This window comes from Hypanus sabinus, chromosome 11, assembly GCF_030144855.1.
Source record: "Hypanus sabinus isolate sHypSab1 chromosome 11, sHypSab1.hap1, whole genome shotgun sequence".
Taxonomy (NCBI): domain Eukaryota; kingdom Metazoa; phylum Chordata; class Chondrichthyes; order Myliobatiformes; family Dasyatidae; genus Hypanus; species Hypanus sabinus.
This window is the reverse complement of record NC_082716.1, coordinates 82106479-82122693: the sequence shown is the minus strand read 5'-3', so window position 1 is coordinate 82122693 and position 16215 is coordinate 82106479. Positions and strand designations below refer to the sequence as shown.

The 16215-nt window shown below is 47.4% G+C and overlaps 1 protein-coding gene across 1 annotated transcript in view; it reads left to right on the top strand.

Annotated features, from left to right (window-relative positions):
- The first annotated feature begins 3431 nt into the window (after positions 1 to 3431).
- The window catches only part of qsox1 (quiescin Q6 sulfhydryl oxidase 1), a 166328-nt gene continuing 153544 nt past the window's right edge, over positions 3432 to 16215 (top strand). The window contains exon 1 of the mRNA XM_059984848.1: positions 3432 to 3734. Coding sequence (XP_059840831.1) covers positions 3482 to 3734 — 253 coding nt within the window. The 5' untranslated portion in view covers positions 3432 to 3481. The remainder of the gene's footprint in view (positions 3735 to 16215) is intronic.

The window sequence follows — 16215 nt, the reverse complement described above, 5'->3', positions numbered from 1 at the left end:
CATCTAATCTCTCCTTGTAGATCAAACCTTTCTGTCTTAGTAGCATCCTTGGAAGATCTTTGATCCCTTTCGGCCTACTGACAGTTTTCTTCTGGCTAACTGACCAACATTTCACCCTTTACTTCAAATGGCACCTCACCAACATCTTGTACAGTTGTAGCATTGCATCCCATTTCATATCTTCAGTGGGCCGACCATTGTAGGCCAGCATGCTAAGTGCCTTCTTCAGCACCCTGTCTACTTGAGTCACCACTTTGCTGAATCTTTGTATGTACCACTGGGTCTCTTTGCCACAAGCATTCTTCAAGACCCTGCCATTTACTGTGTAAATCCTGCCCTGGTTTAGCTTCCCAAAATGATCACTTCACACTTGTCTGAGTTAAATTCCACCTGTTGCTCCTTGGTACTCTTTCCACTGTTCTAGTTCCTGTTAAGTAATTTTCTTTGGTGTCCTTTATACCACTAACAAACAACCAGCAGCCTACTAGTGCAAACACTACACTCTTATCCAAATTGTTAATATAGGTGACAGACAACATTGGACCCAATGCCAATTTCCTGTGGCACCTCACTAGATACAGGCCTCTAGTCTGAAAATAATCCTCTGGATTATAAATTGCCAGGGACTGATGAGTTGTAACCAGACTTTTGTAGCAAGGAAAGGAGGAAATTATTAGTGTCCCGACAGAGTTTTATAACTTTGCTAGTGACAGGTGATGACAGAAGTATGGCACCTTTATTCATGAAGAACAGAAGTGTTAAATCATGTAATTACAGGCCACTGAGTCCAACATCAAAGGAAAATTGTTTGAAAAATTCCAATGGTCATGATTAATCTAAACTTGGAGAGGGAGGGATTAATCAAAAATAATCAGCATGCTTATGTTGGGGGGAGGGTAATCCTAATTGATCAACTACTGAAAATTTCAAGGCGATTCCAAAATGCATCAATGAGGACTGTGCTCATTTTGATATAGTCTCCACGGACTTCAGTAAGATCTTTAACAAGGTTCCACAGGGAAGACTGGTCCAAAAGTTAGTTTTATGGGATTCATGGTAAATTTGCATATTAGATCCAAAGTTAGCTTGGCAAAAGGAGGCAGAGAGTAACTAGTGCTGTACAACATGAATCAAAACTAGTTCAGATATAAGAGTCTGTAAAAGCCTCAATCTGGAACAACAACCTGCTGGAGGAACTCAAAAGGATGTGCAACATCTGATGAGGAAGGAATTGTCAACAGTGTGGGTCAAAACCCCAATCAAGACTAGATGGAGAGAAGAGATGGTCAGTATATAGGAATGATCCCAGCAAGGACATGAGGAGTATATGAGGTTAACATATCAGAAGCATTTAATGGCTCTGGATCTGTACTCAAGGTGTTTAGAAGAATGAGGAGGTGGAAGTGGAGGGAAATTGCATTGAAATTTACCAAATATTTCCTCTTGATTCTCGCAGATTGCCTTTCATGACTGGAGGCCTGTGACTAGTGGTGAGCTTGTGGGATCGGTGCTGGGCCCATTGTTGCTTGTCATCTGTATCAACAATCTGGATAATAATGTGGTAAACTAGGTCAGCAAACTTGCTGATGACACTAAGATTGGGGGTATAGTGGACAGCGAGGAAGACTATCAAAGCCTGCAGCAGGATCTGATCCAGCTGGAAATTTGGGCCAAAAATGGCAGAGGGAATTCAATGCAGATGTGTGTGAGGTTTTGCACTTTGGGAGGACAAATCAGGGTAGGAATTAGATGGTGAACAGTAGGTGTGGAGTATGGTAGAACAGAGGGATATGGGAATACGGATCCATAATTCCTTGAAAGTAGCATCACAAGCAGATAGGGTCATAAAGAGAGGTTTTGGCAAGTTGGTCTTCATAAATCAAAAGACTGAATACGGGAGTTGGGATGTTACGTTGAAGTTGTATAAGACATTGGTGAGGCCTAATCTGGAGCATTGTGTGCAGTTCAGGTCACCTGCCTACAAAGATCAGTAAAATGAACAAAGATCAGCAAGATCAGTAAACTTAGGAAGTTGCCAGGACTCAAGGACCCGGGTTGGAGGGAAAGGCTAAATAGAATATAGAAGATTAAGTGAAGATTTGACAGAAGTATACAAAATTATGAGGGGTCAAATCAGAAACAAGAGAAAATCTGCAGATGCTGGAAATCCAAGCAACGCACACAAAATGATGGAAGAACTTAGCAGGCCAGGCAGCATCTTTGGAAAAAAGTGCAGTCAACATCTCGGCCCGAAATGTCGACTGTACTTTTTTCCATAGATGCTGCTTGGCCTGCAGAATTATGAGGGGTATAGACAGGATAAGTGCAAGCATTTTTCCGTTGAGGTTGATTGAGTCTAGAACTAGAGGTCGTGGGTTAAGGCTGAAGGGTGAATGGTTTAAGGAGAATGTTAGGGGGAACTTCTTCACTTAGAGGGTGGTGACAGTGTGGAATGAGTTGCCAGTGGATGTGGTCAATATGGATTCAATTTCAACATTTAAGAGAAATTTGAAGAGGTACGGAGGTGGGAAGGGTTTGGAGGTCTATGGTCCAAGTGCAGGTCAATAGGACTAGGCAGCATAATAGATCAGCATGGATTAGATGGGCCAAAGGGCCTGCAGTGTTCTATAACTCTCTGATTATTTTTTAAGGTCTAGATAGAATGGGCGTACAGGGAATGTTATCAATAGTGGGACATTCTAGGACAAGAGGGCACTGCCTCGGAATAAAATCTGTCTCTTTAAAACAGAAATTAGGAATGTCTTTCCATGCGGCTGGTGAATCTGTGGAATTCATTGCTACCGGCAGCTGTAGAGACCAAGTCATTTATTTAAAGCAGAAGTTGATGAGTTTCTTGATTAGTAAGGGCATCAAATGTTATGCCGAGAAGGCAAGAGAACAGGGTTGAGAGGGAAAATAAATCGGCCAAGTTTGAATGGCAGAGCAGACTTAATGGGCCAAGCGGTCTAATTCTGCAGCTATGTCTTATGGTCTGAAGGTCTACAATAAGGAAGGCTTGAGGAGACTAGGGCCTGAAGCACCTCCCTGCTCATCAGCCTTTTTTTTTTGTCTGCCTCTGTCTCTGCCCCTTCCCAACTTGGCTCGAAGTTTTGACTTGAAAGTACTCCCTGCTGTTCAGCCTGCTGAGTTCCTCCAGCAGATTGTTTGTAGCTCATCAGTGTCATGTTAGCAGAGAATTCTGGAGCTTTTCAGTGCAATAAAAACCGAGGCAGCTGTTGAACAGTAGTGTGGAGATCAGGGTGCGGGTGTAAATGAATTAGCTTCTGGAATTATAATAGTCTGCAAAATATTTCAACGCTGCGATCTAACCGGATCTACAAAACGTCCTCAGTACCAATGGGCAGATAAGACTATTTGCTTTGTGCACATGATCTGCTGGAGGCAGGATTCCGGTTTTGAACCTCGCTCCTCCCTCTGAGCCGATGCACGTACTGTTTCGGCCAGGTTTGAGCGTGCCCTGATGTCGGTTTGCGCTGGCATGGCGCGGCACTGCTATACGGTCCTGCTGGTTCTAGCGGCGATTTCCTTGCCGGCGAAAAGCGAAAACGGTCTTTATTCCCGGACGGACCAGGTCGCTATCCTTGACTACAGCAACTTGAATGGCATCCTGTATAACTCCAGCAAAGCCTGGGTGCTGGAGTTCTATGCCTCTTGGTGCGGACACTGTATAAGCTTCGCCCGAGTGTGGAAATCGCTGGCGATTGATATCAAAGGTTTGGATTCTGACTTTATTTAATCCGAAGCGTGTATGTTTGTGGGTGACTAAACTAAAAGGAACTCGCAGCTCTGATACTTTGCTGAGCGAGGTGCGAACGCCGGAACACACTCTCTACCTCTGTTAAGTCTCAGCCACGGTGTGTTCCACAGCAAAAGTTGCCTTCTACGTTGGAAATTGATTCCCATACCAGAACTAACACTGGTTCAAGACCCCAGCCCGCTGTCATAATAAACCCATTAAGGTTCCGATTGATCCCGGACCCACATCACTTACTTCTAGCTCCAGTTTATTTCAAATTCAACATCGACCTGCCTTTGGGTTTAAATAATCTGATACCCAGTCACCAAGAGCGACATGCTGGCCAGTCTGTAAAATCTGGAATTCGGATTAGTTGATTGTCATGTATAGCAGGGACCATCGCATCCGGCTGTATATAACAATCCCTGTTCCTTTGGTTATCAAATTTTAATGGTGTGTGCTCCAGTCATGTCCAACAACCCCTTTCTGCCGCCCAGCATAGTTTTCAAATTCCCTATCCCCCTCCCCCCATTTGTCATAATAGCACCATAGATGCTGCTCGACCTGCTGAGTCACTCCATCAGATTATTTGTTGACCAAGATTCCTGCATATGCAATCACTAGTTTTTCACTGGTTGGGCACCACCTGCTAATGAGTTTTCGTCTCTTTTCGCCGGGTCTGTGCGGGGTCATTGAGACTGACTGGGACCGATAGCAGTGCTGAGAGATACAGAAGCGAGCAGCGAAAAGTAAACAGTAGGTAGTAAAGTGGGTGTGTATCAGGGAAAGGCAGAGAATGGGTAGGATTAAGATGTAACGCTGATGGCTGGGACAACTTTCAGAAGGGCACCCTCGTGATCCGTCTGGTGATTGTCATCTGAGGCAAGGTTGGGCAAAAAAAAAGAGCAGAGCACTCTTTTTGTAGCGATTAATCCTCTTTGCAAGGCGAATCCACAACTGAAAGTCTAGTTGTAGTTGACGGAATATGAAAAGCAACGTATTTACACCGGCTGCCTGGAAATTGATAATAAAGGGACTGGTGTCATAATAGCATCAAAATCTCATTGGTTATAGTTGTATTGCCCAATAAATTTTGCATAGTGCTAATATTGCTAGTGACAGCAGCAGGGAGTATGAAAATGTTGCATTTGTTAACAGATAATACCACTAAGATAAAAGTAGAGTTACGCAGTAGCTTTGCATGAAAAAGAAAGTACTTTGCATTGAGTGACTATAATTATGGCGTGACCGAGTTCAAAAGACCTCATCGTTATCAACGTGCACGTGAATGGCTAAGACCACGTGAATGGCAAAGGCCAAGTGAATTGGCTACAAAGTGGTGCTCTTGATGTTTCTGATTCTGCTGGAAGGGAGACGGGTGACTGGAAGCTCGCTTCAATCTCCTGAGAATTTCAATGTTTTTAAAACCTGATGAATGAGCCATCAAAATCTTGTTGGATGGGATAGCTTTTATGAGCTTTGCCTGTTAATACATAATCATTTAAAGAGTAGGATTCGGCAAGTGAATCTGGATGCACTCAGATTCTGGAATTAAGTTTTAATCTATGCCTTTCTGATCAAAGGCAGGAAAGAAATGAGAATTTTGATAGATGATTCTTCCAGTAAGATAGAGGTGTGCTTGTATGCAGTGGCTTATATGGAGTCAACCAGAGGTGTTATTATCTTTCTTTATTTTTTTATGATTGCAAGACCCTGCTGGACATTAAGAACTGATAGAATCAGAATCAGAATCAGACTTTAATCGCCAAGTACCTGTACACATACAAGGAATTTACTTCCGGCAGATGTTGTCTCTCTGCTCATAACAATAATAATGATAAACCCCATCAGCGAGCTATTTGTTGGCAGAGAAACTGAAAGGAGTTGGACTGTGATGCTGTCTGCGACAAAGAGGCGTTGATGTGCAAAGGAGGGGTGTGCAGTCTAACAGGGAGTGATCATCTTAGTCATTGATCACAAGACCCTGTTGGAGATGGGTGGTGTGGAATGTTGCAAGTCCATTGGTTTTTTGATGAACGGTGGGGAAGCTGCCTCAAGCCGCAATGTTGGCAGTTCACATCGGCCCAGGAGGAAGTGTTGGAGTTGGGCGCTCCGCGGTGCTGATGGAGGTGGTGTGCCACACTGTACACGCTGGAGTTGGTGCTGCCCCTGGTGTTCCCTCAGCAGAAGACAGTCTATATTGTTCATGACTGCAAACTGCTGCAACATCTGTGGACTTAGGGACTTGGACCTTGTTACGGTGTGACTGTATTTTACTGCTGTATATGCCTTGTTCTGTGTATGACTGTTGTTACTGTGTTTGCACCTTGTCCCAAAATAACACTGTTTTGCTTTGCTGCATTCATGGGCATTTGGGTATGGTCGAACTAGAAGCATAATATTTGCAATCCATGAATTATTGAATACCTTGAGTTGCAATTCTATCTGAGCTCAGTATATTGTAATCATGAAGAACGCATGCCAGTGGCTCTACTTCATAACTTTAAGCAGATATGGTATGTCACCAAAGACTCTTACAAATTTCTATGTGTATACCATGAAGAGCATGATTTGTCACATCCTGGCATGGTGGCTCCAATGTACAGAATCACAAGAGGCTGCAGAAGGTAATAGCTTTGTAATTTATTGTCATTCTTGTCTTTGCACTGTACTGCTTCAGCAGTACAATAAATTTTATAACATACAATAAAACTGTTTCTGCTTTGTGCCTGTAAATATCCCAGACAAATTGTACTTAGCAAAGTCTGTTAAACAGGAGGTGAATTTGATTTTTGATTGTGTTGTCCATGGCTGATTTTGTGACTTCAAGTTTATTGTTTAATTCCTAATTAAATTAGGAATAGGAATAGGCTACTCATTCCCTTCAGCCTACTCGACTCCAACATTCAACCCTGCATGGCCAGCTGTCTCTGTAACCTTTCACTTTCTGACCTATCGAGAAACTACTTTCTGCCTTTATTGTCAGAGTCTACTGCGCCAGTTTTAGAGAAAGGGGGCGCCAAAGGGAGGTGAGAGGTGATATTACTGAGCCATTCCAGATTCCAAAGCAGGAGCAATGCTGTGAGGCTGTTTACTGGGACAGAGACTCGAACAAGGTTACCATCGTCTCGGAGTAAGTGGACAGCCTCTGATTCTGCCTTAAAATGGGAGATGCTTGCTTATTCTTTTTATGTTCAAAACTGTTATTAATCTCTACCTTGAAAATACAGGACAATTGAGTATCCAGGGTTCTTTGAAGCAGAGTTCCAGAGATGCACAAACATCTGAATAAAGATATTCCGCACGTATGTTAAATAGGTGGCACAGTACTTGAACAGCAGCCAGTATAGCTTCTGACTCATAGCTCCAGAGATCTAGGTACAATACAGTCCTCAAATGTTTGGAGTTTACACACCATCCTCTGATCTCATCCATCCCCTCTGGGTGTTGTAGTTTGCTGTCTCATCCCAAAGATATGTGGCTTGATTGATCAATTGGCCACTGTAAATTGCTCTTTGTGTGAGTGGTAGAAATTGAGGAGAGTTGGTGGGAATAGGTTGCAAGAAAAACCAGCAGAGAAAAAGGATTGTTCTGTGAGCTGGTACTAAATGGGTCATGAGGATTGATGAAATTCTGTCACTTATTTCTCATGATTTGATTTAATTTATTTTTGCCAACAGAGCTACACCACCCCCTCTGCCAATTTGCTTGTCCACTTACTCTGAGACGATGGTCGCCTTGTTCGAGTCTCTGTCCCAGTAAACAGCCTCGCAGCATTGCTCCTGCTTTGGAATCCAGAATGGCTCAGTAATATCACCTCTCAATCCTTTAAGCTCCAATGGGAACTGGAGATAAGTGGAACTTTGTGAGACCTCCAATCTCCCTGGTTACTACAACTGCATGAAGTGTATTGAGCTGCAGTTCCTTACAAACAACGTTAGGGAACTGGATCTGCAGCTAGATGGCCTTTGGCTCATATAGGAGAACAAGGAGGTGACAGATAGGAGCTACAGAGAGGTAGACTCTCCTAATTATATAGGAGGCATGTAGATGGGTGACTTCAGGGAATAGGCAGCCAGTGTAGAGTACCTGTGTGGCTGCTTCGCTCAATAATAATTATACTGCTTTGGATACTTTTGGGGAATAGGACCTACCTGAGCATAGGTTCAGGTCTCTTCCACTGAGCTGGCTCTTTGGCCCAGAGGGAAGTGGGAGAGAAGAGGAGTGCACATTTGGATGCAGTGGCCTCTCGGGCCAACCAAAGGAGTTTTGTCTTTTTTTACAATCACAGGGCAATGCTGGACATTAAGAGCTTGAGCTAATGCAGATCTACCCCATTTGTGAGTGAGCTGTTGATGCAGAAGTTGGACTTAGTGCAGACCACTACTGCTTGCTACAGGAAGGCATCAGAGTCTATGTGTGAAGATGGTTTGCAGTTTAACAGCAACTGATTGTCTTGGATGTTTCCCTTGTGATTGCAAGACCGCTTTGACCTTGAAAATGTGAAATTCTGCACGTCCTTTTCCCTTCTTTAAAGGCTAGACAGATGGTGCTGGAGCTCCATGCCCTCAGTGTAGTGAGGACTGGGCCTCACTGCCACAGGAATGCCTGTAGCAGCTGTCCAGGGGCAGTGTAGCACAGCGTCCACGCTAGGTTGAGGGCTAGCCCCGTTCGACAGTGCTTCCCTCTGATGTTCAATCGGTGGACAATTGCATGTGACTGTGCATACTTCTGTCTGCAGACTGCTAAGAACCACTTGTTCTTGCTGATAATACCCATGCACTATCAATTTACAGCTCATACCACTCATGGATTTGGACTAATATATATAGCTTTTTTGTGTGTGACTGTTTATTTACTATCTTATGTGCCTTGTGCTGTGTTTGACTATTTTATCTATGGTTTGCACTTTGGCCCCATGGTAATTCTGTTTTGTTTGGCTGGATTCGGGGGTATTCATGTATGGTTGCATGATAATTAAACTTACACTTGAATATGTGTATGAGGTTTTGGGGCTCTTGGAAGCACATGAATAGACCAAATCAGCTCAGTTTCTTTAAGAGGAAAAACTTGGCTGAGAAACATGTTAGAATTTTTTTGAGGAAATAACAGCAGGATAGTAAAAGGAGAGTCAGTAGATAGGCTTTTCAGAAGGCTTTTGACAATGTGCTGCACATAAGGCTGCCAAGCAAGCTAAGAAACCATGGCATTATAGATTTTGAACAGAGACGAGGAGGGATTTCTTAAGCCAGAGGTGCTAAAGTTTGCTGCATTGCTTTTTCTCCGAGTTCTCTGACTCCAGAATTGGCAGCAAACTCTCCCCTCACCACCACAGAGAGGGAGAGGGGGAGAGGGAGAGAGATAAAGATGGATCCGAGTACAGACGCCTCCCGCAGCAAATCCCCTGTTTGCACTGTTCATTCTCTCTGCAATGCTTCAGTCAGCGACACCGGCTCAGGATCAACTTGTCCACAGGGCGAGAGAGCCTCAGAAATCCGAAGGTGCACAGGTCTTCCTGGCCTCCTCCTCGGGATATCGACAAACGGCCGATCGATGAGCCCTGGGAGTTGGAACCATCCCAGTGAAGAACCGCAGTTTGAGTGCAGCTGTCAATCGATTGTTCTGATAATAATCTGAATTTGTTGAGTTCAGTATTGAGTCCCGAAGGCTGATGGAAAATCAGATGCTGTTTTACAGGGTTACATTGGGTCTCATTGGGATAGTGTAGGAAGCTGCAAAGAAGATGGCAATCAACTTTATAGAGGAACTAGCAGGTGCTCACAGAATAATCGTGACCTAAAAAACCATTCTATTTGCTCCATGATCTGTCCACACAGTGACAAACCATTTACCTGAAAGCTCAGTGATTACACTTTGTTTAATGACCTATTCGCCTTGTCCAATTCTTGCATCATTTTGTATATGTCCTTTAGTGCATTCCCTTCATTAGTGTCCAGACCATTGGTATCTTACTGCAGCTGCCAACTTCCTTCCTCCTTATCAATTCCAGACTATCTTTTGTAGCTTCTATGTTTATCTTCCTTTATAGTTATGTTTGAATTATTAATATATACATCAAAAAGCAAGTTCCGAGTACTGAGGCAGCTATGAAGTTTCAAAAACAACCATCTACCATTATTCTTACATGCTGAGCCATTTTGTACCCAATTTGCCACTCTCCCTTCGGGCCCCATGGGCATTTACTAACCTGACCAGTGCCCTTATCAAAAGCCTTTCAAAAATCCATCAAATATACAGTACAGTTATAATCAACATCCCAGTTTACCCCTCAAAAGTGGAAAATAAAAATCTAAAAGCAAACCAGAAAATGCTGGAAGTACTCTGCAATTTTGGCAAAGCAAACTCAACCTCTCTGTTCTGTTACTGAACTAACTATAGGTAACTGTTTCCAATCTAATCCTGAAAAATCTCACACACAAGTAAGAGTGAAACAGCAACTGAGAACTTTTACTTCCAATTTCTCTTAGTCTTTGTTCCCGTGCTGAACTGAACTGTGATTGTTGGCTTCAAACTGCTTCCACACTACAGTTCCTTCTCCAGCTCAGTACCGGCTCTTTTCCTATTAGGCTTGCTCTGTTTTTTAAAATGTTCTCTTGAAACCTCTAAGAATACTGCAACTTCCATACCTCTGGCATTTACTATCCCAGTTCCTGTTAGTGTGTTTGAAATTCCTTGCCTTATTATTTTTGTGGTTTGGAATTGCAATTTTGTACTGACTGGAGTTGCCTCTATTTTTTTTGTCCAGTAGTTCATCCATGCTGGCTCATTTGTTGATCTTTTGAGCAAATTCTTTCCTTTGCCACACATTTCCACACTTGCAGTGACCCCCGGAAGGTGGCAGCATGGGCAGACTTGCTGTGGAACGCCATGAAGGTGAGTGGGGCGTCCATCGCACAGATCACCAGGCCACACTCCCAGCAGCAAACCAGTACAGGCCCGGCCGCAGAGCCCGCTAACCCCAGAGGCGGGGGTGGGAAGCCCAACAAACAATGGTGTTTCTACCACCAGCGGTGGGGCGCAGAAGCCCGCCGTTGTCGCCCGCCCTGCCAGTTCCCGGGAAACGACAGGGCCAGCCGCCGCTGATGGCTACGGCAGCTGGCCATCGGGATAGCCTCCTGTATGTGTGGGATGTTACGTATCCCGTAACTGGATCACTTACCAGCTAAGATAGAGAGGTCCGTTGAAGTCTGATGGTACTATTTTTAAAAGTCTTTATTTTATAAAGGGACACAAAAGTAAGGTTAATGCAAACATTCAGATAATATACGTCGTCAATGCTCCATCTAAAGCGCGGGTATAGTAATAATCACCAATAAGAAATAGTTCTATCGTTTGTCTAGGGGATAATACTGAGTCCGATGGAAATATAAAAGTCACTCAGAAGTCTGCAGGCTTCAGCCTTTTGGGGACCGCTGGGTTTCACTTGTTAGAAAGAGAGACTTGTGAAAAAAGAAACTTGCCCAGTCGTTTATGAAGCAAATCCATTGAATCGGGAACATTGGTTCCCCGTTGTTAGTTCAAAGTCCGTTTCGGTGTTATCAGCCACCCGCTCCCTAGGCAAAGGAGAACGGGACACACGTGGCTTTGAATGGCTTCCCACTAGCACGGGAGCGCTGAGCGATGGTGTGTCTTTCTGGTGCATCGCTGGGGTACCGCCTCCTGCAGTCCCCTTTTATCTTGACTTGCAGAGTTGTAGATGTCCATCAAAGTAGGGTGATGCAATCCCCACCCCCACATTGCCCGAGGGTGTCCATGTCCCTGGTAGCTGGAACATAGCAGGGAGTTGCAATTCACACAGGTGTCTCTAAGAACAATGGTCAAAACCGTTGCATTGTCTCTCATTTCCTGGGTCCGGGACCCGAATTAATAGTGATCTTGCGATTCTCCGGAAGGAGGGGGCTGCTCCCGCCCCTTCGGCCCCTCAGAGCTGTGGTACATTCATAACAGGGACCAGTGGTTGGGACACCGTTTTTTGGTTGACACCAATGCCGAGATCAGCGTCTTACCTCCGACGAGTTACGACACCCACAACAGGGCACCGGGTCCCCCCCCCGAGGGCTGTGAACAGCAGCACAGTAAGGACAAATGGCACACATACGGTACAGCTACAGTTCGGCTCCAGTCAGTTCACTTGGCCGCCATAGCCCAACCGCTTCTGGGTGCGGATTTTTTGCGGGCTCACAGCCTACTGGTCGATCTGCCCAGGAAGAGACTGGTCCACGCCGAGACCTTTCAGACGTTCTCCCTGGGTGCAGCCCAGTTGCCAGCCCCTCACCTGGACTCCATCACGCTGTCCGACAACGACTTCACCAGGGTCCTGGTGGATTTCCCATCAGTTCTGGCACCACAGTTCACAGCAGCCATGCCCCGACACGGTGTACAGCACCACATCCCGACCCAGGGACCACCCCTCCGCGCCCGTGCTCAGCGGCTTCCCCCGGACAAGCTCCGATTGGCGAAGGAGGAGTTCAAGAGGATGGGGGAATTGGGGATCATCCGGCGGTCCGACAGCCCATGGGCCTCCCCCCTGCACATGGTGCCCAATGCGACAGGGGGCTGGAGACCGTGCGCCGACTACTGCAGGCTGAACGAGGCTACCACACCGGACCGCTACCCTGTGCCGCACATTCAAGACTTTGCAGTGAACCTGCACGGCGCACGGATCTTCTCCAAGGAAGACCTCGTCCGAGGATACCACCAAATCCCGATGCATCCGGACGACGTCCCCAAAACGGCTCTCATCACCCCTTTCGGCCTTTTCGAGTTCCTTCGCATGCCGTTTGGCCTGAAGAATGCCGCACAGACGTTCCAGCGGCTGGTGGACGCGGTGGGATGCGACCTGGACTTTGCATTCATCTATTTGGATGACATCCTCATAGCCAGCAGCAGTCGTCAGGAGCATCTGTCTCACTTCCGTCAACTCTATGCCCGGCTGAGTGAATACGGTCTAACAATCAACCCCGCCAAATGCCAGTTCGGGCTCGACACCATTGACTCCCTGGGCCACAGGATTACTAAAGACGGGGCAACCCCTCTCCCTGCTAAGGTAGATGCGGTCCACCATTTACCCCGGCCCACCACGATCAAAGGCCTTCAGGAAATTGTAGGTATGGTCAATTTCTACCACCGCTTCCTCCCTTCAGCTGCCCGGATCATGCATCCCCGTTCGACCTGCTGCCGGGTCCGAGCAAGAACATTACCTGGGACGAGGAGTCCGCCGCCGCTTTCGTTCAAACGAAGGAAGCCTTGGCGAACGCCACGATGCTAGTGCACCCCAGAATGGACGTCCCTACTGTCCTCACTGTGGACGCATCTAACACGGCAGTCGGTGTGGTACTGGAGCAGCTCATCGCGGGCCGTTGGCAACCCCTGGCATTTTTCAGCAAACACCTGCAACTGCCCGAGCTCAAATACAGTGCTTGCGACCGGGAACTGTTGGCGCTCTACCTGGCAATCCGGCATTTCAGGTACTTCTTAGAAGGTCGGCCCTTCACCGCGTTCACGGACCACAAGCCGCTTACCTTTACGTTCACGAAGGTGTCCGATCCCTGGTCGTCCCGCCAGCAGCGCCATCTGCCCTACATCTCCGAATACACGACGGATGTCCGGCACGTCTGAGGTAAGGACAATGTCGTGGCGGATGCGCTCTCTCGCCCTAACATTCATGCCCTTTCCCAAGGGGTAGAATTTGAGGCGCTGGCAGAGGCGCAGCAGGCAGAGGATGAGATCCCAAGTTACATAACCGCAGCCTCCGGTTTGCAGCTCCAGGACCTCCCCGTGGGCCCAGGTGAGAGGACCCTACTCTGTGACGTCGCCACCGGCCAGCCCCGTCCCGTCGTCCCAGCACCTTGCCGGCCACACGTTTTTGACTCCATTCATAACTTGGCGCACCCCTCCATCCGGACAGTCGTCCGGATGGTCTCCAGCAGGTTTGTTTGGCAAGGACTCCGCAAGCAGGTCAGTGAATGGGCCAGAACGTGCATGCACTGCCAGACAGTCAAGGTGCAGCAGCACACCAAAGCTCTGCCGCAGCAGTTCAACCCCACCAGCCGGCGTTACGACCACATTCATGTGGATATCGTGGGCCCGCTGCCAGTGTTGCGAGGAGCGTGGCACCTCCTGACTATCGTGGACCAGTTCACAAGATGGCCAGGCAATCTTGCGCCCAGGCACTGATCGCCACCTGGATATCCCGCTTTGGTGTACTGGCCCACATTACCTCCGACAGAGGCGCCCAGTTCACCTCCAGCCTGTGGTCAGCTATGGACAGCCTTTTGGGGACACAGCTGCACCACACCACTGCCTACCACCCACAGTCGAACGGCCTGGTGGAGCGCTTCCACCGTCACCTAAAGTCGGCTCTCATGGCCCGCCTGCGAGGAGCTAACTGGGCGGACGAGCTTCCCTGGGTCCTACTCGGCACCTGCCTGTATTCGGCTCAAAGATGATCTGCACACCTTATCAGCTGAGTTGGTGTACGACACACCCCTGGTCATCCCCGGGGAGTTCATACCAGCCCCAAGGGGGCAAGAGGAAGAACACGCAGCAGTCCTGGACAGATTACGCAAGAGGCTCGGTAACCTGGCCACTTCACAGCATGGCCAGAACCCGACCTGCGTACCCAAAGACCTGCAGAACTGTAATTTGTGTTTGTGTACGAAGGGCGGGCATCGGCCACCGCTGCAACGGCCCTACGAGGGGCTGTTTACGGTGCTCAGGAACAATGGGTCCACGTTCGTGCTGGACGTTGGGGGGAGAGAGGAGGTTTTCATGGTGGACCGACTCAAACTGGCCCACGTGGACCTGGCGCAACCGGCCGAGTTTCCGGCACCGCAGCGCAGGGGCCGACCTCCCAAACAGGGTCCGGCCCAGACTGTGGACATTGGGGGGTGTATCGCCGGTTCTGGGGTGGGGAGGGTTATGTGGCGACCCACTTCCTAGCGCACTCGAACCGGCTCACAAATAGCCAGCGCGCCGGCACAAAGGCCAGGTCCGCAACAAAGGGAGTGAGTAGGTGTCTCTTACAGCATCCGCGCCCGAGGAGGACGGGATGAGGGAGGCTTTAAAGCAAGGCTGTGAAGTTCGAATAAAATCATCTTTAATTGCAGTTTACCGAATCCATGTCGTTATTTTAGTGCTGCGTGTAGCACACCGCTACAACCTCTTCTAATGTGAAAACCCTGTAGCCAAGGACATCAAACTGTTGTTAACCATCTAGGAATGGTATTTGGATACAAGCCACAACATCATACTCCCAGATACCCATTTCCAACCGCAGCTCATCACATTTATTTGCTAGAATTCTTCCTTTAAAAGTTCCAAGATGATGAGCACCACCATAGCACTTGATCTGCCTTTCATGTTCATTCATTTTGCTGAGGGTGTGGCATATTGGGCCTGCAGTTTGTGCTCCAGTGATCCAAGTCCAATCCTGATCCTGGAAACTCTTTGTGGAGTGAGTATGTTCTTTCTTCGGCTCCTTGTGTTTCCTCCAGGTGCTCCTGGATCCCAATCATGTGCTGCTTGCTGATTAGCTACAATGAGTTTCCTCCAGGTGCTCCTGGATCCCAATCATGTGCTGCTTGCTGATTAGCTACAATGAGTTTCCTCCAGGTGCTCCTGGATCCCAATCATGTGCTGCTTGCTGATTAGCTACAATGAGTTTCCTCCAGGTGCTCCTGGATCCCAATCATGTGCTGCTTGCTGATTAGCTACAATGAGTTTCCTCCAGGTGCTCCTGGATCCCAATCATGTGCTGCTTGCTGATTAGCTACAATGAGTTTCCTCCAGGTGCTCCTGGATCCCAATCATGTGCTGCTTGCTGATTAGCTACAATGAGTTTCCTCCAGGTGCTCCTGGATCCCAATCATGTGCTGCTTGGTGATTAGCTACTATGTGTTTCCTCCAGGTGCTCCTGGATCCCAATCTTGTGCTGCTTGCTGATTAGCTACAATGAGTTTCCTCCAGGTGCTCCTGGATCCCAATCATGTGCTGCTTGGTGATTGTGTTTCCTCCAGGTGCCTCTGGATCCCAATCATGTGCTGCTTGCTGATTAGCTACAATGAGTTTCCTCCAGGTGCTCCTGGATCCCAATCATGTGCTGCTTGGTGATTAGCTACTATGTGTTTCCTCCAGGTGCTCCTGGATCCCAATCATGTGCTGCTTGCTGATTAGCTACAATGAGTTTCCTCCAGGTGCTCCTGGATCCCAATCATGTGCTGCTTGCTGATTAGCTGCTATGAGTTTCCTCCAGGTGCTCCTGGATCCCAATCATGTGCTGCTTGCTGATTAGCTACTCTGAGTTTTCTCTGGTGTGGATTGTGGTAGGAAAATCAGGATCAGGTTAGTGAGGCTCGTGCAAGAGGACAGGAAACAGCAGAATAAGTTGAGGGAATGGGATTGATGGGAAAGATGAGGGAGCTGCCATGGAACCGATC